Source organism: Pongo pygmaeus, chromosome 11 (assembly GCF_028885625.2).
Source record: "Pongo pygmaeus isolate AG05252 chromosome 11, NHGRI_mPonPyg2-v2.0_pri, whole genome shotgun sequence".
NCBI classification, from domain to species: Eukaryota; Metazoa; Chordata; class Mammalia; order Primates; family Hominidae; genus Pongo; species Pongo pygmaeus.
In genome coordinates, this window is record NC_072384.2 from 57,323,994 (window position 1) to 57,347,651 (window position 23,658).

At 41.9% G+C, this 23,658-nt stretch overlaps 1 protein-coding gene across 5 annotated transcripts in view; it reads right to left on the bottom strand.

Moving 5' to 3' along the window:
- Positions 1–23,658, bottom strand: part of LOC129031493 (uncharacterized) — a 57,961-nt gene that overhangs the window by 4,412 nt on the left and 29,891 nt on the right. Inside the window, exons 2-3 of one of the 5 annotated variants that reach the window (XM_063647494.1) lie at positions 16,905–16,978; positions 3,431–3,501 (exon numbers count right to left, since the gene is read on the bottom strand). The exons of 1 other annotated variant lie outside the window; for it this stretch is intronic. In XM_063647494.1, coding sequence (XP_063503564.1) covers positions 16,946–16,978 — 33 coding nt within the window. In that variant the 3' untranslated portion in view covers positions 3,431–3,501; positions 16,905–16,945. Of the gene's footprint in view, positions 1–3,382; positions 3,502–16,904; positions 16,979–20,257; positions 20,373–23,658 lie in introns of those variants that run through there. 3 more of the 5 variants (XM_063647493.1, XM_054478034.2, XM_063647492.1) reach the window with 3 other exon arrangements.

Below are 23,658 nucleotides of genomic sequence, written 5' to 3' on the forward strand. Positions count from 1 at the left end.
CACTGGCTCCAGAAAAGGTGGATCTTATCCTTCAACTCTGCAAGTCAGCTTTTCCTGTTCTTGCTTTCAACTTGACATCAGTGAATTCTTTCTACTGTCATTGTGTTGACTCATACAATTCTCACAGGAGGATCATAACACTTTTTCCCATTTACCTCATAAGTGATTTTTCTAGGGATCTGGAAAAACATATATATTTCCCAAGAAATCCTGAGAAGGAATTCTGCAACAGAAACACTGTTCCCTCCAGGTGTATATCTAGAGACAGAGTAGGAATCAAATATGTTCGACTTCTAGATAATGAAGAAAAAAAAGCTGGGGAATGAGGGCAGAGCATGAGGAAAAACAAAATCTCCAAGATGTTTTAAGGAAAAGATTCAGTCTGCCTTACAGCCTAGAAAGACGACCAGGCCAAAGTGGAAATACAGTGAAGATGGGTTTTCCTAATGTTTTGGTCGAAATATTAGAGCACCTTTCTCCTCCAGAATTTAAAGTACAATTTGGGTAAGACAAAAGGGGCCCGCTGTGGTTTACTTAATCACAGAGTGTCATTAAGTACCAGACTACACTTCTAAAGATAATCTGCCTACACTCCGTAACCTCGAAACCCTCAAATGAAGTGGTTTGGTGGTCCATCAAAATCCCTTTCATCTGTCCAGCCAAAGATTCATTTACTCCTGCCAGAAATATAAAGTAAGGGAATCAAGGAGAAAACTTGAGGCAACAAAGGCAGTGAGTGGGCTACAGTAGCATAAAGAAGGTTCCATGCTTGAACCAAAGGGTTCTGAAATGGATCCCAGCCCTGGCTCACATAATCTTTTCCGGCAAAACAGGCGTCATGACTCCCTTGCAGAGCTGCCACGTGTGAAGTACATGGCACTCAGTGGATGCTAATAAATGGTAGCTAATGTTATAAACTCAATATTTAAGGAGCAGCTATAAGAAGAGAAGTGATGATTACCAGGGTTGAATTATTAGGTTGAATCCTATGCAATTGCTGAGATTTGACCATTTTGACTCATCAAAATAGCAATTTAGGGCCAGGCACGGTGGCTTATGCCTGTAATCCCCGCACATTGGAAGGCCAAGATAGGACGATTGCTTGAGCCCAGGAGTTGGAGACCAGCCTGGGGAATATGGCGAGACCCCATCTCTACAAAAAATTTAAAAATTAGCCCGGCATGGTGGTGCACACCTGTAGCCCCAGCTACTCAGGAGGCTGAGATGGGGGGACTGCTTCAGCCCAGGAGCTCGAGGCTACAGTGAGCCATGTTCACGCCACTGCACTCCAGCCTGGGCAACAGAGCAAGATCCTGTCAAAAAAGTAATAATAATAAGCAACTTTGAAATAAATATTACAAAGGGCTCCATAGGAAACCTGAAAAGAGAGAACATGAAAGACTAATAGCCCAATACTCATTCTTCCACTGGTGGTGACTTAGAAAAAATCCAGACACCAAACAGGAAGGCTACAGACTAAAATAGAATACCCCCTTAAGTCAACTTCTCACCAGATATGAGGTGTGACTTCAGAGAAGATCAGATTCCACAAAAGACAGACACACATGCACTCCTCACTCATAAGTAACCCATGTCACTCACTCCTTTTTTTTTTTTTTTTTTTTGAGACGGAGTCTCACTCTCTCAACCAGGCTGGAGTACAGTGGCACAATCTCCACTCACTGCAATCTCTACCTCCCAGGTTCAAGTGACTCTCCTGCCTCAGCCTCCTGAGTATCTGGGATTACAGGCGTATGCCACCATGCCTGGCTAATTTTTGGTGGAGATGGGGTTTTGCCGTGTTGGCCAGGCTGGTCTCAAACTCCTGACCTCAAGTGATCTGCCCACCTCAGTCTCTCAAAGTGCTGAGATTACAGGAGTGAGAGATTACCACACCCAGCCACTCCTTTCTCTCTCTCTTCTTTATTCCTGCTCTCTCCCTTTTCTATCCTGATTTCTTTCCCTATGCAAGGCCCACTGAAATCTTTGATTAACCAGTTTAGGAAGGAAATAAACACAGCCTTTCTGGTTAACTGATGTTACCAATTACACAGGAGGCCTTTCTGTAAGCCTTTTAGAGCAGCTAGTAGCTCAATATAGACATCCAATGGATCCATCACACTTTCCCCCTATTTTTCTAATTGTCCTTCATTTTTTTCAAGTCCCATCAGCCTTCACCCAGTTAATAGGTCTGTGGTGGTTCCATGGAGTCAAATCAATTCCTGAGTGAGAAATGAGTTTCATGACAATTCATCAGGCCAGGGGTCCCCAGCCCCCAGGATGTGGACGGGTACTGGTCCATGGCCTGTTAGGAACCCAGCTGCACAGCAGGAGGTAAGTGGCTGGCAAGTGAGCATTAGGCCTGAGCTCTGCCTCCTATTAGATCAGATCAGTGGCAGCATTAGATTCTCAGTGGAGCGAACCCTATTGTGAACTGCACATGTGGGGAATCTAGGTTGCACACTCCTTATGAGAATCTAACTAATGCCTAATGATCTGATGTAAACAGTTTCATCCTGAAACCATCCCTCTTCCTCCCCACTACTCCATCCATAGAAAAAATGTCTTCCATGAAACAAGTCTGCTGTCCTGGGCTAACCCCAAGTAGCTTTATTCCAGCTATACGTACATCTCCAAATGGTTCTCAGCGAAGAATCAGAGCATCTTGAGTGAAGAGGGATTGAGAACAAGTGGAAGAGAAGAAAGGAGGAAATGGCCACTTCTTCCATTCCCCCAACACATGACTCCCTAAACAGTATCAGACTTCTCTGGTAATTAGATCGCCTTTCTGTCTGTTTGGCTCAGCTTTCATGTGTGTACACCCCATTGCAACAGCGCTCCAGCTCTCCTCATTACCATGAGACATCCGTGTTGTAACTGTTGTCTGGCAGGAATGTGGTAATCCTTGGCGATTACACTCACACATAAGACTATACAGGCTTTCATCAGCTCATGATCTCAGGCACTTTTACAAGAGTTCGCAATACTGCCACCCACCAGGCCAGGACCAGATTTTCTGGTTTTCTAATGGAGTGTCTGGCATTTTGTTTCTTCTAGGCTGTACTATTTACCTTCACTAGACAGATATTTAGCAAAACTTCAACGAGGAGCCTCTTGAAAGTAGGAACTCTGTGTATTCAATGTGCTGCTATATCTCCAGTGCCTGATCTAGCATCATGCCAGACTACTTACATATTTGTGGCATGAATGAAGTTTAAAATTATAGAAAAAACAGGCGGAGCACAGTGGCTCATGCCTGTAATCCCAGCACTTTGGGAGGCCAAGGCAGGAGGATTGCTTAAGCCCAAGAATTGGAGACCAGCCTGGGCAATACTGTGAGACTTCATCTCCAAAAAATTAGCCAAGCATGGGTGGCACATACCTGTAGTCCCAGCTATTCATGAAGGTGAGGGCGGAAGGATTGCTTGAGCCTGGGAGGTGGAGGCTGCAGTGGGCTATGGTCACACCACTGCATTCCAGCCTGGGCGACAGAGTAAGACCCTGTCAAAAAAAAAAAAAAAGAAAGAAAGAAAGAAAAGAAAAAGAAAGAAAAAGAGACAGAAGGAAAGGAAAGGAAGAAAGAAGGAAAAGAAAGGAAGGAAGGAAGGAAAAGAAAGGACAGAAGGAAGGAAGAGAAAGAAAGAAAGAAAGAAAACAAAAAGCATAAATAATTTCAAGCTCATAAACTTGGTAAAGAAAAAGAAACTTCTCTATCACTAAATGGCTAAATTTCTACCCTAGGCTTAAATTCAAAGCAGTAGCAAAAAGTACCAAATACCATCCTGCAAGTATTTATGTCATTACCAACCTAAGAAAAATTTTCACCAGATCACGCTTCCTAATTATGATTGAACAAGAATAAACTGAAAAAAAGACAATCAATATTATTTTTTATTATTTGGTTCTATTTATTGTTTGCCCACCAGCATACAGGCATTTCTAAAGCTAGTCTAGATACTGCTTGCCCACTGTGCAGAGAGAACAAGGTAACAAGCAAAAAAACAAAAGAAAACAAAATCCAATGAAGTTAGGGAAAAAAAGAAAAGAAGAATGAACAATGTTTTATGTGGCCTCATTTTCTCATTGGTTTTGTATGTGTATATACTACATACCCATAATTATGTCAGACAAGCCATGAATTTTATAAGTGTTTGCCAGTCCTGTAATGAGTTAATCTGAAAAATCAACCTGCACACTTCTTGAAGAGGAAAATAGCCTCTTATTTATCTTTGATTGTATAATAATTAGGGTAGTATCCCTTCCATACTAACTAGTCAACAAATACTTGTTGGCCTATGAACAGTGAGTTAATTTAAAATAAGATTAAAGTCAAGAATTTAGGCAACTCTGGGTCTACCGCTGACTTGGTGGTCTTGAGCACTAGTGTCTTTCAACTCAGCTCTATCGTCTCTGTGGGATTGAGCAGGGAGTCATCCAGGTCGATGGAGATAACACTGAACTGATGAGCTAGACATGCCCCCACACCACTGCTGTGTGACACTCAGAAGTCACTAACCCTTCTCACTCACCCTTCTCTGTTATCCTTTTATCCTAACTATAAAGTGAGAGCAGTGGCCCAAGTCATTAAGTTTCCTTCCCACTCAAAGATTCTGCTTAGATATTTCTTTCATGATTGTTACCAGGATTCCTCAAGAATTATGCTAACAGCAAGGGGTATTCTTTAATTAAAGGTGCTTTTTTTGGGCCAGGCGTAGTGGCTCACGCCTGTAATCCCAGCACTTTGAGAAGCCGAGGTAGGCAGACTGCTTGAGCCCAGGAATTTTCTGGGCAACATGGCAAAACCTCGTCTCTACAAAAAAATACAAAAGGCCGGGCGCAGGGGCTCTCGCCTGTATTCCCAGCATTTTGGGAGGCCCAGGCAGGCGGATCACCTGAGGTCAGGAGTTCAAGACCAGCCTGGCCAACATGGTGAAACCCCATCTCTACAAAAATACAAAAAGTAGCCAGGCATGATGGCGGATGCCTGTAATCCCAGCTACTCAGGAAACTGAGGCGGGAGAATCGATTGAACTTGGGAGGCAGAGCTTGCAGTGAGCCAAGATCACACCACTGCACTCCAGCCTGGGCAACAGAGCAAGACTCCGTCTCAAAAAAAAAAAAAAAATTAGGTGGGCATAGCAGTGGGTCCCTGTAGTCCCAGCTACTCAGGAAGCTGAGGCAGGAAGCTTGCTTGAGCCTGGGAGGCAGAGGCTGCTGAGATCATGTCACTGCGCTCCAGCCTGGGCAACAGAGCGATAGCAAAACTCTGTTTCCAAAAAAAAAGACAGCTTTCCAATCTACCTCTGTACTGAGATGGCACCCAACCCACTAATTAAAGAAAAAATGTAAAAATAACATAACACTTTTTATTTAATTTAGCAGTTTCATTCTTAATTCAGAGGTTAGTTTTTTTGTTTGTTTGTTTTTTGAGACAGAGTCTCACTCTGTCGCCCAGGCTAGAGTGCAGTGGCGCAATCTTGGCTCACTCCAACCTCTGCCTCCTGGGCTCAAGCGATTTTTGTGCCTCAGCCTCCTGAGTAGCTGGGATTACAGGCACCTGCCACCATGCCCAGATAATTTTTGTATTTTTAGTAGAGATAGGGTTTCACCATGTTGGCCAGGCTGGTCTCGAACTCCTGACCTCAAGTGATCCACCCGCCTCGGCCTCCCAAAGTGCTGGGATTACAGGTGTGAGCCACTGTGTCTGACTGAGGTTTGCTTTTAATTTAATTTGCTCACCAATCATTTGCTCTCCAATTGAAGGATAACTGAGTAAGAAAATGTACAAACAGAAGTAGAGTAACAGTGGGTCTACCAAGAACAGTCTCTCAAGGGAGCAAAATAATACATCCAGGTTCCCAAGACTAAAAGCATCCTGTCCATGTCACCCACCATCCCAAATCTACTAATCTTTCTTTATGTCCTATCTTCTGCAATGGAACCACTGAAGAATCTTGTAGACAAAGCCAGAAACCAAGTTCACCTTACAAACCCCATCGCTGCCTACATCCCAGCCCAGGACCTCTCCCACCAGCAGTGCCCCAACTGACTCCTTCATGGTCTCCTCCACATCCCTTCCATCAGTGTAGTAAATCGTTCATTGAGTAATGCTCACTAGTGCCTCTCCTCTGCTTAAAGCCATCAATGGCTCTCCTAGTTGGTGTAGATTTCCTGACATGATCTGGCCCCAGACATCTCCAACATCATCGAGTTATCATCTCACAGGTACCCTCACCCTAATTGTATCTTACAACTCACTGGGAACACCATGACCTTGTTCACCTTCTGCCTTTGCACTTGTCTGCCTGAAATGTTTTTTCATCTGGCAAACTCGTATGCTTCAGGATCAGCCCCAGCATCGCCTCCCAAAGCCCCCATGTCTACATCCTGTCTGAAATATTAACACATGCCCCCTCATCTGCTGTTCCCAAACTTAACTATTGTGGCCCTTAAAAGTGCATTTCAATTTTTAAATTTTACTATTTCCCTGGTGAGTCTGTGGACTCCTCAAAGATAAGTAGTATTTTTCACCTCTGAAACATCAAGGATAGTCATATAAATAAGAGGCCAGGAGGCTGGGCACAGTGGCTCACGCGTGTAATCCCAACATTCTGGGAGGCCAAGGCAGGTGGATCACCTGAAGTCAGGAGTTCGAGACCAGCCTGGCCAACATGGTGAAACCCCATCTGTACTAAAAATACAAAAATTAGGCAGATGTGGTAGCAGGCTCCTGTAATCCCAGCTATTTGGGAGGCTGAGGCAGGAGAATTGCTTGAACCCAGGAGGCGGAGGTTGCAGTGAGCCGAGATCATGCCATTGCACTCCAGCCTAGGTGACAAGCAAATTCCGTCTCAAAATAAAATTAAATAAAAGGCCCTTAATAAATGTTGATAATAAATGGTGTACCCTGATAATGGATTCAAAGCAGAAAAGATACCATCCAAGAGAAATATGAACAATTTAAAAAATGAAAAAGAAATAACTATGCTAATGGAAAAAAAGGAGGTAGACCTACTGGAACCCATTTTCAGTGTTGTCATGGCTTTTAACTCAAAGTAAAAAACAAAACAAACTTCCCCAAACCCTAAGTTATAGACACAGAGAACTACCAATGTTTCTGATTTCACACAAAAAGACAATGTGTAAACTAAGTGTATATACGCAACCACAGCTTCCTCGTGACTTACATTTGAAAACAAAGTATTCCCTACTCTAACATTTTAGGACATAATCTTTTTTCTAAATTTTATATACACACACAGAGAGAAAACAAAACTTGAGAACAATACTTATATACCATGCTAACAATGTAATATTACTGGAAACTAAATTGTTATCAATAAAATGTAAGAAGGGAGATGCTTTATTTCACCAAAAAAAAAAAAAAAAAAGTAATTTTTTCCCAGAGAATTATTCCCAAGATGGTCACTTGGACTCATGCCCCCATACAATTCCCTTGGCTAAGCTCTCACTGGCTGGCCTGCTTCCAGATGTTGTCAGTCAAGGTGACTGAGGGAGCTAAAGCAGGAAAAAGAAGTGTTCTTCCTCTCACCATGACAATATTACATTTGCTACATTTTTTGTCTTAGAAACAGGGTCTCACTCTGTTGCTCAAGTTGGAGTGGAGTGGTAGAAACATAACTCACGGTAGCCTTGAATTCCTGCTCTCAAACAATTCTCCCACCTTAGCCTCCCAAAGCACTAGGATTACAGGAATGAGACACCACACCTGGCCTTTACCTTCTTAAAGGTTTTTCCCCACCCCACTACCCATTTTCTCAGCCCCAGCCTGTTTATATCACACTGGGAAGAAAAGACAAATAACACACGTTGCTATATAATGTTATTCAATTTACTTTAATAAGCATGAAAAAGGTAACAGAAAGGAGGCAATGGCCAAAGACAAATGTTAAAGAAAAGAGTAGAAAGATCCAAGGAATAATAAATGGCTGTTATTAGCATTTGCTGGCTGGGATCACTTTTACACATGAAATCGCTTAATGTGTGAGTCATTTGAACTCATGACTGCACTGAATCATTTCATGTGTTCAAGCAAACCTGCAATGAAAATAACCCAGAAGTCTTGAGATGCCAATGACTCTCCAATCAAAGTAATGAGGGTGGCAGATCTACCCTAGAAAAATCAAAAAACATAAATAGGTGCTTAGAAAACAATTTTAAATCCTATTGTTTTCATAAAACAAGTGGGCAGAGTAAAGTGAGATTTTTTAGTTTACCAAAATTGGGACTGGGTTAAAATTTCAAAAGTTGAGAATTCAGTGTTCCGGAGGATTCTGTGAGAGTCAACACTGGTGTCTACTCTGTGCCCACTGCAGGGTTGGGCCAGGAACTGGTTTCTACCCTCACTCAGTTCACAGGATGATCAGGAGAGCCCAATCCTTGGCTTCTACTCCAATAATGTTAGCTTTAAAATTAGTCTTAAAAGCTAATAGTTTCTCTGTCAGGGTGGTGAAAATGTTCTAACATTAGATAGTGGTGTCAGTTGAACAGTTCTGTGGCTACACTAAAAACCACTGAATAGTACATTATAAAAGGGTGAATGTTTTTGGTATATGAACTAACTCAATAAAACTGTTATTTTAGAAATCAGTTTGAAAGGTCTTATAGCCTTTTTTGTACAACTTAGACCTCGAGTACACGCTGGGCTGTACTCCTGGACCTAGCTTCACCACCTGGACACAGCTTGTCTCCCAGTTAATTTTTGTGAAAAGAGCAAAAGCTCTGGAATCGCACAGCTTGAGGAATGAACCTAGGCATGTTACTTCCCAGGCACTGGTATCTTAAGCACATTACTCTCTGCCTGTGTCCCATCTATAAAACAGGCAGACACCACCCCCCAATCAGATGAGAACTACTACCGAGAAACTGCAAATCACCACCAACTTCAGACTAACATTAGTAAATGGCAGATAATTAAAATGAAATTAAATAATTAAAATGAAACAGCCTCTACCAAAGGACACGTGAGGTATCAGAAGAAAATAACAGGAAAGACAAAAACAAGAAAGGATGATGGCAAGTCAAGAGTCAGGACTGAGGCCAGCCTACCTGGAATCCTCTTTGGGATTCCAGTGATGCTTTGGAGTAGGGGTGATATGGGGTGGGAAGATGGGGATGTGTCTGCTCCCAGAATTACATGCTATTATCAAGACGACCTTGTCTATGATACATAAATCTCTGGACTCTTTAATGCAAGACCTTTTATATGAGTAACCACAAAACAGAGACATTTTCTATACTTTACTCTCCTCAAGTGTCACTCAGCATTCAGTCCACTAATGGAATTTTAGCCTCTTGATTTGGGTTACTATTAATTAGAACACATAGCTTTGCATCAGGATTCATTTTTTATAGATTAATTGTATAACATAAAACATGCCTGAATTTGACTGTTAGGAGTCTTTTCTTCGTAAGCCTCAAGATTCCACACCTGTGATTAATTTACATAAGCACAGGTTGAAACATCAGCTTTTTGATCATTTGTGATATTGCAACTCTTAAGAAGCAACTTACCCGACAATTAATACGAATAATCTATATTTATCATCAATAACCCAAATTCCCAGAATGTGAGCCAGAATTTCTAATGTGAAATTAATTCTTCATAGCCATTTTAACACCATTCTCATTTAAAATGTGCTCTATTTATCCAAGCAACAATGAAAGGAATATATGTGTATAAACACACACATATATAAGCCTTTTGTCACACATTTCTACCCTTCAAAAGCAATTCAAGAAGAGCTAGAGACTAGCAAATTGTCAGCCCTATCCTTCCTCAGGTAGAGGTGATACTACAGCCAGCTGAATTCTCTCAGTAGAAGTTCCTCCAGAGACCAATAAGTTAACAAGCTAGTCTCCATACTGCACAGGTTGGCTTCCTGTACCTTTGCATCCCTGATGTCCAGCATATACTTGAGCTCTGTGGACTGAAGAGGAAGGGCAGACAAGCATTACCCAAAACCCCAGGGTTAAAGGACTAAATGAGCCCAGTTGTTCTCACCCTTGGCTGTATATTAAAAGTGCCTGAAGAGTGCTCTCTGGTGGAAATGGAGGATGGCCATTGTCCCAACTCTCCAGGTGACTCAAATGAGCAGCTGGGAGTTGAGTTTCACTGAGACAGACATGGTAAGAAACAGTTAATACTTTCAGGATTACTTCAATATGATGGGACATGAAAGTACAACACACATATAAAAAGGAAATAAAACATTAGCAATTGTCTCTGTTTACCATTCACACTGTCAACAATTACGAGAAAAATTCAACTGAGTTTCGGGTCACTAAACCTTAGTCCATTTCATAAACATTTGTCTACCTGATTTTGTTTTTTTACTTTCTAAATCCAAGAGGGAAATGATAATCTTCTGTAAGTTTTAGAATGGCTTATTTTCTAAAACTGTCAGGAAGGAAAAGGCTAGCTCCTGTTAGTTTTAATTTTGAATGCGTTAAGTATTGGTGGAGGTAACTCTTAGATAACAGCTTTTTTAAAAATCCATTTTAGTTGTTTCATGTGCAGCACTTTTGTTGGTTCTGCCAGCATTGCTGTGCACTCAGGCTTAAGACAACACATACTAGCATGAATTCAACTGAGTCTCTTAGAACTTCTAACCAAATTCAGACTGGTTTAACACAACCATGAGGTATCCTTCCAGTTTTTTAATAATACTTTGGACATACAAAGGGCAGGTCACATACATGTCTAGAAGCTATTTTCTTTTAAATATAATTTTGGATTAAATTTAAAATCGCCTGTCGCCCAGGCTGGAGTGCAGTGGCATGACCTCGGCTCACTGCAACCTCTGCCTCCCAAGTTCAAGCTATTCTCCTGCCTCAGCCTCCTGAGTAGCTGGGATTACAGGCGTGTACCACCATGCCTGGCTAATTTTTTGTATTTTTAGTAGAGACGGGGTTTTAGCATGTTAGCCAGGATGGTCTCGATCTCCTCACCTCAGGTGATCTGCCTGCCTCGGCCTCGCAAAGTGCTAGGATTATAGGCGTGAGCCACCATGCCCAGCCTGGTACTTTTTTTTTAAGAGGCAAATAAATGTGAATGCTCCACACAAGTAGGGGCATTCCAGGGTTGAAAAAAGCTTCCATATGTGAATATGCTCTTTCTCTAGAGATAGATGCGTAGGTCCCAACTGTGGGGTTTATTGTATTAATACATCAAACAGCAAGAATAGAGAGCTATATATATCACACACACATGTGCCATTTATACTGCCATTTCTCAAATACAGTATGAATTCATGCAGATGTATATCAAATAAATAAATGTATTCATATATACATATATAAAAACATATAGTATATGACTATATATATTCAATCCATGCTATGGTCTAAATGTTTGTATCTTCTCAAATTCATATGTTGTAACCTAATCACCAATGGGATGACATTAGGAAGTGAGGCTTTTGGAGGTGATTAAATCATGACAGCAGGGCCTCATGGGATGAGTGCCCCTGTGGATTTAGTCCCCTTATAAGAGAGACCCCAGATAGCTACCTTATCCCTTCCACCATGTGAAGACAGAGCAAGAAGATGCCAACTATGACCTAAGAAGCCCTCGCCAGACACTGAATCTGCCAGTGCTTTGATCTTGGGCTTCCCAGCCTCCAGATAAGCTACACAGCCTCTGGAATTTTGTCATAGTAGCCCAAATGGACTAAAACAATCCATATAGACTAAAAATGCAACTAAAACCTTTAGTGAGGTTCCTGATGTTTCCTTTTTAGGAAACTGCCAGCACTCCACATCCTACCACATCCCATGTGTCCTCAACCACTATACCCCATTCCTCCCCTACACTGTGGTTAAAACCCAGAACTGAGCCAATTAGAACTGTGGTCCTGCCATGCGCTACCTTTAAGGCCTCAGGAGCTAACTTAATGTGCCTCATTCCCTTCATCTGAAAAATTTCCATTAAAAGTTATACCTGCCTCACAGAATTATCCTAAGAATTAAATGAGTTAATATATGTAAAGCATTCACAACAGAACATGATATAAGCACCATTAAAGGGTAAGTTATTAATATTATTGATGCTCTTATAACCATAATGCTGACTTTTGTGATACTCATTTCTTTCCTCTTTTTAACACTTTTTCTTTTCCTTAATAGTATATTTTACTAACTAAAACATGCAGTTCTTTGACTTGCCTTTGAGTTCCATTTTTTTCTCACTCTGAAAGACATAATGGAATGCATGGGAGAGTATTGTGCTGAATCAGCTCCAACGTATGTCAAAATTTCTTTACCTCAATAATGAATAATAAATTACTTAGCAATACTCACAATGGACTGCAGCGTAGCTCTGCCCCACAGCAGGGCTGAAAACCAGTGGTTAAAAACAAGAATCTGTTAACCAGTAGGGTTTATTGACAGAACAAAGGAAAACCTTCACATTGATAACCAGTATGCAGATTACATCCTCCAAGCATCCTCTAGTGAACAGAAAACAGAAAGTAAGTCACTGCCAAACAACCAGCCAACAACCCTTTAATTTAATATACTTTACTGTTCTTCATCAATATGGACGCAGACAAGCATCTATCAGGAATACCATGGAGCCTTTCAACTACTATGAAATGTAAAAATGAAAACCAAAGTGTTATACCTGGAATTCACCCAAATCTTTTAAACATATAAAATTAACAGTGACGACCTGGCATTTAGAAAAAGACAAGCTGGCACGGTAATGCATGCATGACATGTTAAAGGCCATTCAATATCTAATATTCATCATGGGAGTCGTATTTCCTCAGAGCAGGCTCCCTACTTTGCCGTGTAAATTAAAACTGTGTCAGAAGAGGCAAATACTTTTTTTGGAAATGCCTAACATAAAGTCTTTATCTGTAAGAACAAGGTTTGCCCATGACCTTACTTTGCCATCTTTAGTGATGAGAGAAGAAACCAGGCTTGAGATACTGGGGCCACTGGCCGCTTGCTGTGGCCTGAGAGTGAGAGGTCCACAGCCAGGAACCTTGAGACAGCTCACAATCCACATGGGGTTTCCAAAAAGGAAACACAGGTTGTACCTAAAAGCATTCCTTATTGCTCCTCCCTACACATTTTATCCACCACCTTATATCTGCACACAAAGTCCTCCATTTCAGGAAGGAAACCTGGACAAGCATCACTCCCAGCTGAGCTCTTCGCCAGGTACTTTTCTCAAGATTCATCTCCTCCAGGGTGCTTGGACACCCACCTTTGTTCTCCCCTCCCATGGCTTTGCCAACCAGGAAATCATCACCACCTTCTGACAGCAGAAGGACTTTGTCCTCTTTAGCACTGAGTCCCCAGTCCCTACTGGGGTGCCTGACACAGTGAGCACACTCAAGGGTATGTGCTGCAAGATAAATGAATGTCTCTCCTCCTCTATGAAGCCTTCCAGGATTTATAAGGCTTCCAGAATTTAAAAGTAGTGTGTGCCCTTACCCCATGACACCAGCATTCTGAAGGGCCGAGATAAAGAATACTCCATCTCCTCTTCTGGACGTCTACTGTAATTAGATGGAATAAATACCAGATGAATTGGTTCATATCATGTGCTTCATTACATCTGCACCCATGAACAGGAAGAACAGACTTGGCAGCCTTGAGTAAATGAGCTCCTTAAGATTTACGTTTCTTTCACCTGTAAAATGAGGCTACAGATACCTACTTCCTAATATATATAAAGTTCGTAGCACAGGATGTGGCACAATGATAAACACTCAAATATCTTTTCCCTTCCCCATGTATACTATGAATAAAAGTCAAAGTAATTTAAATTTTACACTCACATGTAACAGAGGCAGAGCTAGGTAATCAGCTTATCTCTCTTTTGAATTTACAGGGATGCTTTTCTAAACCACTCAAACAGCATGTCTTTCTTTCCCTTTGGAGATCAAAGGATTTACCTGACCATGAGACAGTAAGTTCCCAAAGTCAGGTCTCGTCTGCACACAGCCTTACCTGGCCCACAGTCACAGAAGAGAGCTTCACTCAGAGAACGGGTTCAGGAAGTACATATAGAATGAAAGCTGACTAAAGCAAGCCTTTGCCATTTTCCATTATCTTCTAAAATGAGATGCTTTTTTAAAAAAAACTTTCAAATTTTTTAATTTAATTTCAAGCATGGAAATTTAAAGATATTTGAGGGAAAATAGAGCAGTACATCTGTGATAAGTGACTGTTCTGTCAAACTTTAAGGACTGTAACCCTTAGATACATTTTATACAAAATAACAATTTCTATTGTCACAAACTGAAAGGAACCCAGACAAACAGGCTTGGAAACTACCAGCCAACTTCATTCTGTGAGTAACCATTAAGTTTTAATCAGACGTGGTTCAATTTCTGGAACAGTGAGCATTAAGAAGGGCTCATCAAGGAAAATGGGCAAAAGTAGGAGGAGAAGGAGGAGGAGGAGGAGAGGAGGAGGTAGAGAACAAAAGAACTGCCCCCCAAGCTAGTCATTGAACGTGGACTCTTGACTCGAATTCTCTGCCCCTCTTTGCAGCTGTTGTCTCCTGCAGTTGGCACGAAGCGTTGCCAGTCTGGGACCGGCTTCCAGTGAGGACAGCATTGTTTTATTGGCTACTTAGGCAATGCACACACCATTAATGGAGTTTTTATCTCTCCATTTTCCTGTCAGTACAGAACCAGCCAGTCTGACTCTGTTATTATCATCAAGAAAGCTTTTCCCCCCCTCCCCACACACACTCTTTAATCCAAACAACATCTGGGAACTTCAGCCTCTATCATGTAAAAGCGAAACAGATTTAGAGGGAGAGCAGGAGAAAGTACAGTTCTAGCTGCACTGAACAACAAACGAATTCCAACAGGAGAACTAACCTTGAGCCGCCCAATATCTCTGAAACGCTATTCGCTTCAAAAAGGCAAGGTACTTCCCGCTGCATTGCTTTAAACTTCCGATAGACCCTTGCTATCAAGAGGTGGGGAAAAAAAAAACAACTCATAGTGACAAGTTGCTTATTGTACAAAAAGAAAAACAAAATAGTGGTACTGTTTTCCTAGATGGGAAGTCCTGTTGTGAAATAAAAGTCAAGAATAATATTTAGGTGATTTTTTTAAAGAATGTCTTTTTTTTTCAAAAAGGAAAAAACAATAAAGACCCTTTAGCAGACATTACTAGTAAGTACATCTCCAGTGTACAAACTATTAGGAAAAATGTGGTGCCATTAAACCCAGAAAATATGTCCTCCTGTAACAGACAGCTGTCTCCTCTGTAGTTTAAGTGTGCTTTCTGCTTAGCTCATGCTCCGTGAGTCATGGAATCAATACAGGAAGCACACAGAGCCAGCCACACTGCAGATTCCGAGGAGGGTCAAGCCACACAGCTCTTCTGTTCCTCTCCTCTGCTTGCTGCATGGCTCTTCTAAGTATGTACATCTGGGGAGAACGCACAACCCCATTTCTACTTCATGTTTAAACCTGCCTCATTAAGGTCTCCAGTCCTGGTCCTTTCAGCATTGTTTCTAGGTAAGTAGAACCTAAAAATTACAGCCCTCCAACATGCAGGTGTCAAGCAATCCATCCTGCCCCTCAGCCCCACTCCTTTTTGAGTTTTCTGCAATGCACCAATAACTATACTTAGGTGAGAAGGGATTTACTTCCTCAGAAATGCTCAACACCCAGTAGAAGACAAAATCAGAACTCAACATCTGAGTGTCAGCAAAGGTTAATGGTTTATTTTTAATTTATTTATTTTTGTTCCATTCAGCAAAACAGGGGAAAATCACTAACTGTCTGAGCCACAGGCTCCTGCTCACTGGAAGCTGTGCCCAGAGCCCCTAGCAGTCTGTTGTTAATGACAGTCTCAGTAACCTGATCCTCTCACAGTGGGAGACTTGAGTAAGCACTGGCCTCTCTCGGGTCTCGCCTTTCTATTGTCCCACCCTGCAGGGCCAGCTGTTTCTGACAGCCAAATTGCTGCATGCTAAGCAATGAATGCTGTCAGAGAAGGAATTTTCATTTCTATAATGCATAGGCCTCCATGGACAAATTATACAGCTTATGGTGCTGGCTGCAGGATGCTGCTCCAAGCTTGAAGCACTGCCAAAATGAAGCCTGTCCTCCCCTCTCCCCAGCCCCAGGCTGACAAGACAGTCACCCAAAATGAATCTGAATGGCCCAGGGAGAAATGGAACACGTGTTTTCAGAGACAAACAAAACATATGTTGAGAATAGCTGTCCAGCGACACTCTTTGATGTAATGGCGTACAGGGAAAGCTAATTGATCTAATGTCACACCACACAACTACCAGGCATGGCATCCATTATGACCTACTGTAATCTGATACCCTGCAGTGAATATCCCAAGGGCATCAGGAAAATCACTGGCTCTCTGCTTCTGGGGGATGCCAGACTTACCCAGAAACCACACAAGAATTTAGTACTTTTTGAGAACCAAGCAACACAGTATGAGGTCCCAAGAACAGTGCTCTTTTATGAGAATGAAAGTCCCCAATATGTGCTTCATGGAATCATTCTGTAGGAACTCTATGCTTCCTCAGTTCCTCCCCCTCCTTCTCAGCAACAACTCCTGAACTGGGTCTGGGATACACCCCCTCCTATTCTGCATGCTGAGGTGTGGTTGGAAACCAATCGTCACACTGCACTGGATTCCAGGGTGTGACGTGACCTGAGCCCACCCAATCAGAGTGACTCTTGGGATTTTACAGGAACTACTAGAAAAGAAAGTGTGATTTTCTCATTACACTTGAATGTAGGATATGCCATAGCCATTTTGCTACCATGAAAAGAGAACCTGCTGAGAATGGAACTGACAAAAGAAGAAGTGGAGGGGAAATAACAGGGCTCTAGGGACACTGCTTGAGCCCTGAGTCAACCCAGATCTAAAACCTGTTTTACCCTGGACTCCATAGAATGGCAGTCATTCCATGTTCATCTTATTAAGGCTCGTCTGGGTTGGAGTTTTCCATCACCTGCAAACGCAAACGAATGCATAAATTATCACTCCACCATTACAGCATCCAGGAATCAACATAAATATGCATATCATACATTGCTATGAAAGCAGGAAAAAAGTTTTCCTTTCTTGGTTATTTCTTGTGAGAACTTACTTTTTCACCTTTTCCTTCTAGTCCATATACCTTAATGTGAGCTAAAAGTGCAAAGTGTCACCTGATCTTGGCCATTTTTGCAAGGCAAATCTAGATATTTGACCTGAACTCAGAGAGATGAGGAAGCTAAATTCATGACCTGTTATAAATCTTAACCTGACATGGCACATGTGGAATAAAGAAAGTGGACTCTGGTTAGCGAGTGGTCCATCAGCTCCATGTCAGTGAAGCCAACTCAGAGAAAGGCCAGGAAGCCAGCATGGGGGCAGAGAGCACCTGCTCTCTGGCTGGGTTCAGGTCAGCCAAAGCACAAGCACCTGCAGGCTGTGAGCCGCCAAGGCCATCACACGCCACATCCTGCAGCCGTCCACTTTATCATTAACTACTGTCTGGCCAGCAAGGGCAGGGTCCGCTTCAAGAACACTGGGAACTTTAAGGCAGGAGGCATATTCAGAACCATGGTGGGCTCACAGCCACTCACTACAGACTATAAATAGCCTCCTGGCTGTGATCCCGACGGCAACCACAATTCCTGTTCCCCTGGTGGTAACAGAACTTCAGGCCTTTTGCCCAAGAAATTCAGCACAACCCACCAGGTATGGCAAAAATTATGAAATGTACATACATGCTTACTCAATGCCCTGGCCACTCTCCTCTTGTCCATACTTGGCTTCTAATCCCCAAAGATCAAAAAGTGGGGATATTAAAGTTGAAAAAGATATAAATAAGATTTCAGTCTGATGCTGAGAAAAAAAAAAAAACTATAGAATACACAGGCTCAAAATTGACATAGGAAGGTAGGGAGGAAAATAAGACCCACTCACTCTCAACCCTTCTCCTTCGACAATCATAGGGATTTCAAATCCTTATAGTCATTATTTTATCTGAAGTTATAAGAGGATTAGATGAAGCAGGGGGGAAGACTTGCCCTGACTTCTAACTTGGGAGGAGCAAAGGAAGCCCAAGAAGGCCACTAAGACTGCTTAGACATGTATTTTAACGACCGCATTTACCTAGCTGCTTCTCAGGGACAATAAAATGAACCAAAATTGTCAGGACTGACTTAAACTTACAGTTAAAGATCCACCCAGAGCTGGGTGCAGCAGCACACACTTGTAGAGCCAGCTATTAGGAAGGCTAAGGCAAAAGGATTGCTTGAGCCCAAGAGTTCAAGGTTGGAGGCTATAGCGTACCATGATCTTGCCTGTGAATAGCCACTGCGTTCCAGCCTGGACAACATGGCAAGACCCCATCTCTTTATAAAAAAAGAAAATTGGCTGGGCACGGTGGCTAACACCTGTAATCCCAGCACTTTGGGAGGCCGAGGCGGGCAGATCACGAGGTCAGGAGATCGAGATCATCCTGGCTAACACAGTGAAACCCCATCTGTATGAAAAATATTTTTAAAAAATTAGCTGGACATTGTGGCAGGTGCCTGTAGTCCCAGCTACTCAGGAGGCTGAGGCAGGAGAATGGTGTAAACCCGGGAGGCAGAGCTTGCAGTGAGCCCAGATTGTGCCACTGCACTCTAGCCTGGGCAACAGAGCGAGACTCCGTCTCCAAAAAAAAAAAAAAAAAAAAAAAAAAAATCAACAATTAATCCAATCCCCTGAACTCAGGGATCACTCTGCTACTTTAGGGGGAGTCATTCTAGGGAAACATCCCTTGTTACAATCACTGTCAAAAGAAAAAGTAGAACCCCCAACAGTCTAATACTGAAGAAGACCTTGGAAAAGGTCTTTATACCATATCATCTCCAGGACTGGCACAGTGCTGGCACACAGCTGATGTTCTAACATGTGGATGGATCTCTCTTCCAACCAACTTCCTGACCCTTAACAAAGGCCAAGCCAGAAATAAACTGCATAAAGTACAGAGTACAGAAAGTGTTCTGAACTGCAGCAAGCTCACCGCCTTTCCTTCCCATATTCATTCATGCCCTCGGCCAGGAGGCACTGAGCACCTACAATGAGCCAGGCACTGATTTAGGCACTGGAGGTATGACATCAAATGCAATCAAGTTCCTGCCCTCAGAGTTTACATTCAGGCAGAAAACTCCACATGGAAGTTCTTTCCTGCATCCAGTCCTGTATCTCCCACTGTCAGACTCCAAATCTTAGAAGATTTCCTCCAAGTATGAACACACGACCCTGCATAAGGAACTCTTCAACTCATGAATCAATGAGCTCTGGCAAAGTCTTCAACATCCAGTTACAACATCAACATTTAAGGTTCAAAGATGATGCAATTTACTCAATTTCTAGCATTTTATATTCCTGCTTCCCCCACCCCCTGAAAATTTCAGAAATAATCTGCTACACAGAGGAATTTAAGGAATGTAATTTTAATCTAAAATATTAACTCTGGGCAGGGGACTGTTCTAAGGTTCATCTACTGTGATTTTTTTTCTTTGATCTGAAAACCAGCGAGGCAGTGTACAGATTCCAGGTTTCCTAGTACAAAGAACAATGTATTTAATCACATCTCTATTATAAAAGCCATGTGATACAGAATAAACCTCTCAGACTTTAACAGTCACAAAATTATTCTTAAGAGTACAAATTTAACACTAATAATTAAACCATACTCTAAATTCTATCCTCCCATTGAGTTTGGAGGTAGAGGCCTTGAACTTAGAGGAAGTACAGCTTTACACAGCTAGCATGATAAATGCTTCAGATCAGTAAGAAAGTCAGTAAGTGTGCTTTTATTCATGTCATTTGTCTATCTTTCTGCAAACTAACCAAATAAATACCATAGAGCCAGATTGTAGTAACTGACATATTCAATACTGCATTACTCAACACACTAATGGTCTGTTTTCTAAATCCCACAAGTTAGACTTATACTGTGGGTGACTTGGAAACATTCCGTAATTATCACTAGTACCTTGGTTTTCCCTAAAAAATGAGTAATAATAGCAGCTACAGTTTTCTGAACACTTCCAAGGTACCAGACACCACTGTGATGGAGATTTGCATCCATATTACCACACTTAATCCTCCCAAAACACATAATGACATAATAGCAATTATCATCTCCATTACACAGATGATAAAACTGAAGCTCAGAGAGGAAAAGTAACTTCCTTAATGTCACAAAGCTGGGATGTGACAGAATGAGATTCAAACCCACACTTGCCTGACACCATAGGCCATTCTTATCCATTATGTCACAGTCTCTGGATTCTTTTCCAGCCTTTCTTTTCTCCCATGATATCATGGGAAAGGATTAACTTGTACCTTCTAGGCCAACCCTGCAATAGAATACTGGCACTGTAAATAATGGTTATGTTGCACAGACCTGAGCAGTTATATTAGGATTCATGGATATAGTAAAACTCTAAATGAAGATAACCATTGAATATGAGCCTGAACATACCAAAGGCTGAAAATCAGTCACCTTCAAATGCTTAATACAAAAAACATGAGAGCACTACTTAAACTTTAATGGGGTTAGACTGCCAGCATCCATTCAAAGACAAAAAAGAAAAAAGGAGCTATTCGCAGATAATCTTGAAATTAAGCCAAATAAAGAAAAGAGAATAATTGGGAAAACAGCCTAAGACCCATGCTCACTGGTAAGCTTCAAAGAGCAGCTGTGCTTACAGGGCAGGCAAAGGAGGCCCTGTCATGCAGAAGACATTGTGAAACCATCATCTCCTTATGGAAAGCAAGGCTGGGGGCCGCCCTCGGCATGGCCCTCCAACTGTGCTGTGGGAGATCAAGTTCAAGTGCTCACAAGAGTGTCTTCCAGGTTTGTAAAACCCACTGGAAAGGATTCCAGTGAAGATAAAGACTGCCAAGAGCCCAGGTAAGACAAATTCCCAAGTAACAGTGACAGCTCTGCCCCCAAGACTTCCAAGCTGTATCTGGCAGATCTCCAAACCCACCCTGTCCCCACTGGGTTTGCTCTTCCCTCCAGAGGACTTTCTCAGCTTGGCTACTCCACCATCAGCTCTGCTGCCTACTCAAAGTTCCAGGAAATCAAAAGTGGTTAGTTACTCCACACCAAAAGTAAAGTACCAGAAATTAACAAACAAACAAAAAAAACTTGCGATGAGAAAAATCACCTGTGATATTTCAAAATAAAATTCTGATAATCACACCAGGATTTTTACTTGACACTTTTCATTTAAAAATAAAAAAGCTGATCATCTGATAGATGCTATTTTTGAAGCACCACAGAGCTAGGCACCCTGCTAGGAATTGAGGGTTTCAGAGCAAAAGAAACCCTTTTGACCTCAAGGGCTGCTGTGGTCTGAATGTTGGTGTCCCCGCAAGAATTCATACATTGGAACCTAATACCCAGTGAGATAGTATTAAGTGGTGGGGAGCCTTTGGTGGGTGATTAAGTCATTAGGGAGATTCATGCTCTTATAAAAAAGAGAGCTCCCTGGGCCCCCCCTTCTACCATGTGAGAACACAGCAAGAAGGTGCCATCTTTGAAGCAGAGTGAGCCCTCACCAGACACCAAATCCTGCCCACACCTTGATCTTGGAACCTCCAGAACTGTAAGCAATAAATGTCTATTGTTTATAAATTACCCAGACTAAGGGATTTAGTTACAGCAGCACAAATGGACTAAGACAAGAACTTATGGTTTAGTGAAAGAGGTGAGAATTATCCAAAAATAGTAAGATAGAGATGATGGGGCCCCAATAAGTTGTGTAGGCATGCCAGTCATGTCAAGAGGTCACAGAAATAAGTTATGACTGCTGACTGAGGTAGTGTAGTGGGTTGAACAGTAGCCTGCCAATCAATTTGTCTGCGTTCTAACCTTGGAACCTGTGAGTGTGACCTTATTTGGGAAAAGGGTCTTTGCAAATGTAAATAACTTAAGAATCTTGAGATGAGATCATCCTGGATTCTGGAGGTGGTACTTAACTCCAACGACAAGCATCTTTATGAGCGACGCATGGAGAGGCACAGAGAGGTCATGTGAAGATGAAGGTACGCATTGGAGTCATGCTGCCACAAACCAGGAAACACCTGGAGACACCAGAAACTGAAAGGAGCTAGGAAAGAGTCTCCCCTAAAGCCATCAGTTAGAGCATAACTCTACTGGCACCCTGATTTCAGACCTTGGGACTCCACAACTTTGGGAGATACGTTGCTGTTGTTTGTGGTAATTTCTTATGGCAGCCCTAGGAAGCTAATACAGATGGTGAGGGGAATGCTGCTGGGAAGGCCTGGAAGGCAGGGAAAGGGCCCCACAGGCAGGAGGAAGAGTCAGAGCAAGCAAAGACAAGCGGGTCATGGAGGCAACAATGAGAAAATACATGCTGCTGCATCCATGATGAAAGAGGAGGAAAAAAACTTGAAATGTGACTTGGGGTTAAATAGCCATCTGAATGTCAGTCTAGGCCCTATTAACTGTATTAGCCAATGGGGAGTCTCCAAAGATATTTGAGCAAAGAAATAAAATGTGCAATGTGCTGTTTTAGAAAAATTAATCTAGCATTAAAAAGGAGAATGAACTAGCAGGAAATATATAGCAGACCTTCCCTTTATGAAGAAAGATCTTTGAAAAACAAAACCAAGTATCCATGCCCTAATCCCCAGAACCTGTGAATGTTATCTTATGTGACAAAGGGACTTTGCAGATGTGATTAAATTAAGAGTTTTGAGATGAGGCGATTATCCTGGATTATCCGGGTAGGCCCTAAATATAATCACAAATGTCCTTTTAAGAAAGAGACAAGGAGATTTAACTTCACAGAGGAGAAGGCAGTGTGACGATGGAAACAGAGATGGAAAGAATGTACTTTGAAGATGGAGGAAGAGGCACAAGCCAAAGGAAGTGGATTCTCCCCTGAGAGCCTCCAAAACTGGAAGAAAGTAAATTTGTGCTGTTTCAAGATACTAAATTTGTCATGATTTGTTACAGCAGCAGTGGCAAACTAAGTTTAATGTTTTCCCTTCTGAAATTCAAATAAACCTTGCTTCTCCTGAATTCTTCATGAAATGACTCCTCTTTGCTTTTCCCCTTGGCTCACTCAAGCTCATCCCATTTAATTCTGCCAAAGCTCACATTCAACATCCCATCTCCCTGTTTTAACACTTCCTAACTCAATTGCTTCAGACCTCTGCGACCTTCAAAACTAAACATTATAACCTACATATGCCATATGAAGGAATCAGAAAGAATCTACTAATTTACTCATACCACCACCTTGTTCCAGAAACAATTTAAGAATAAACTGACTTCCTCTGGATTGATGAAACTGTTTCTACATCTTCATCTGCAATGATATTTATAGGGATAAATACAGATGCAAAAATTTATTGAGCTGTACACTTTAGATTTGTACACTTCACTGTATGAATTCTACACTTCAATAAAAACATAAAAGAAACAAGAAAAGAATAAGCTAATTCCACCTCCTGGCCTCTTGAGGGCAGGAGAGTAGGTATAAAGTCTCCAAAGGAGAAGAGAAAACACAACATATGCTATTCTAGGAAACTGAGGTTTATTATAAAAAGAGGCTGGATAGGTAAAGATTAAAGGAACATGTGTGCATGGTCCCCAGTAATCGATAT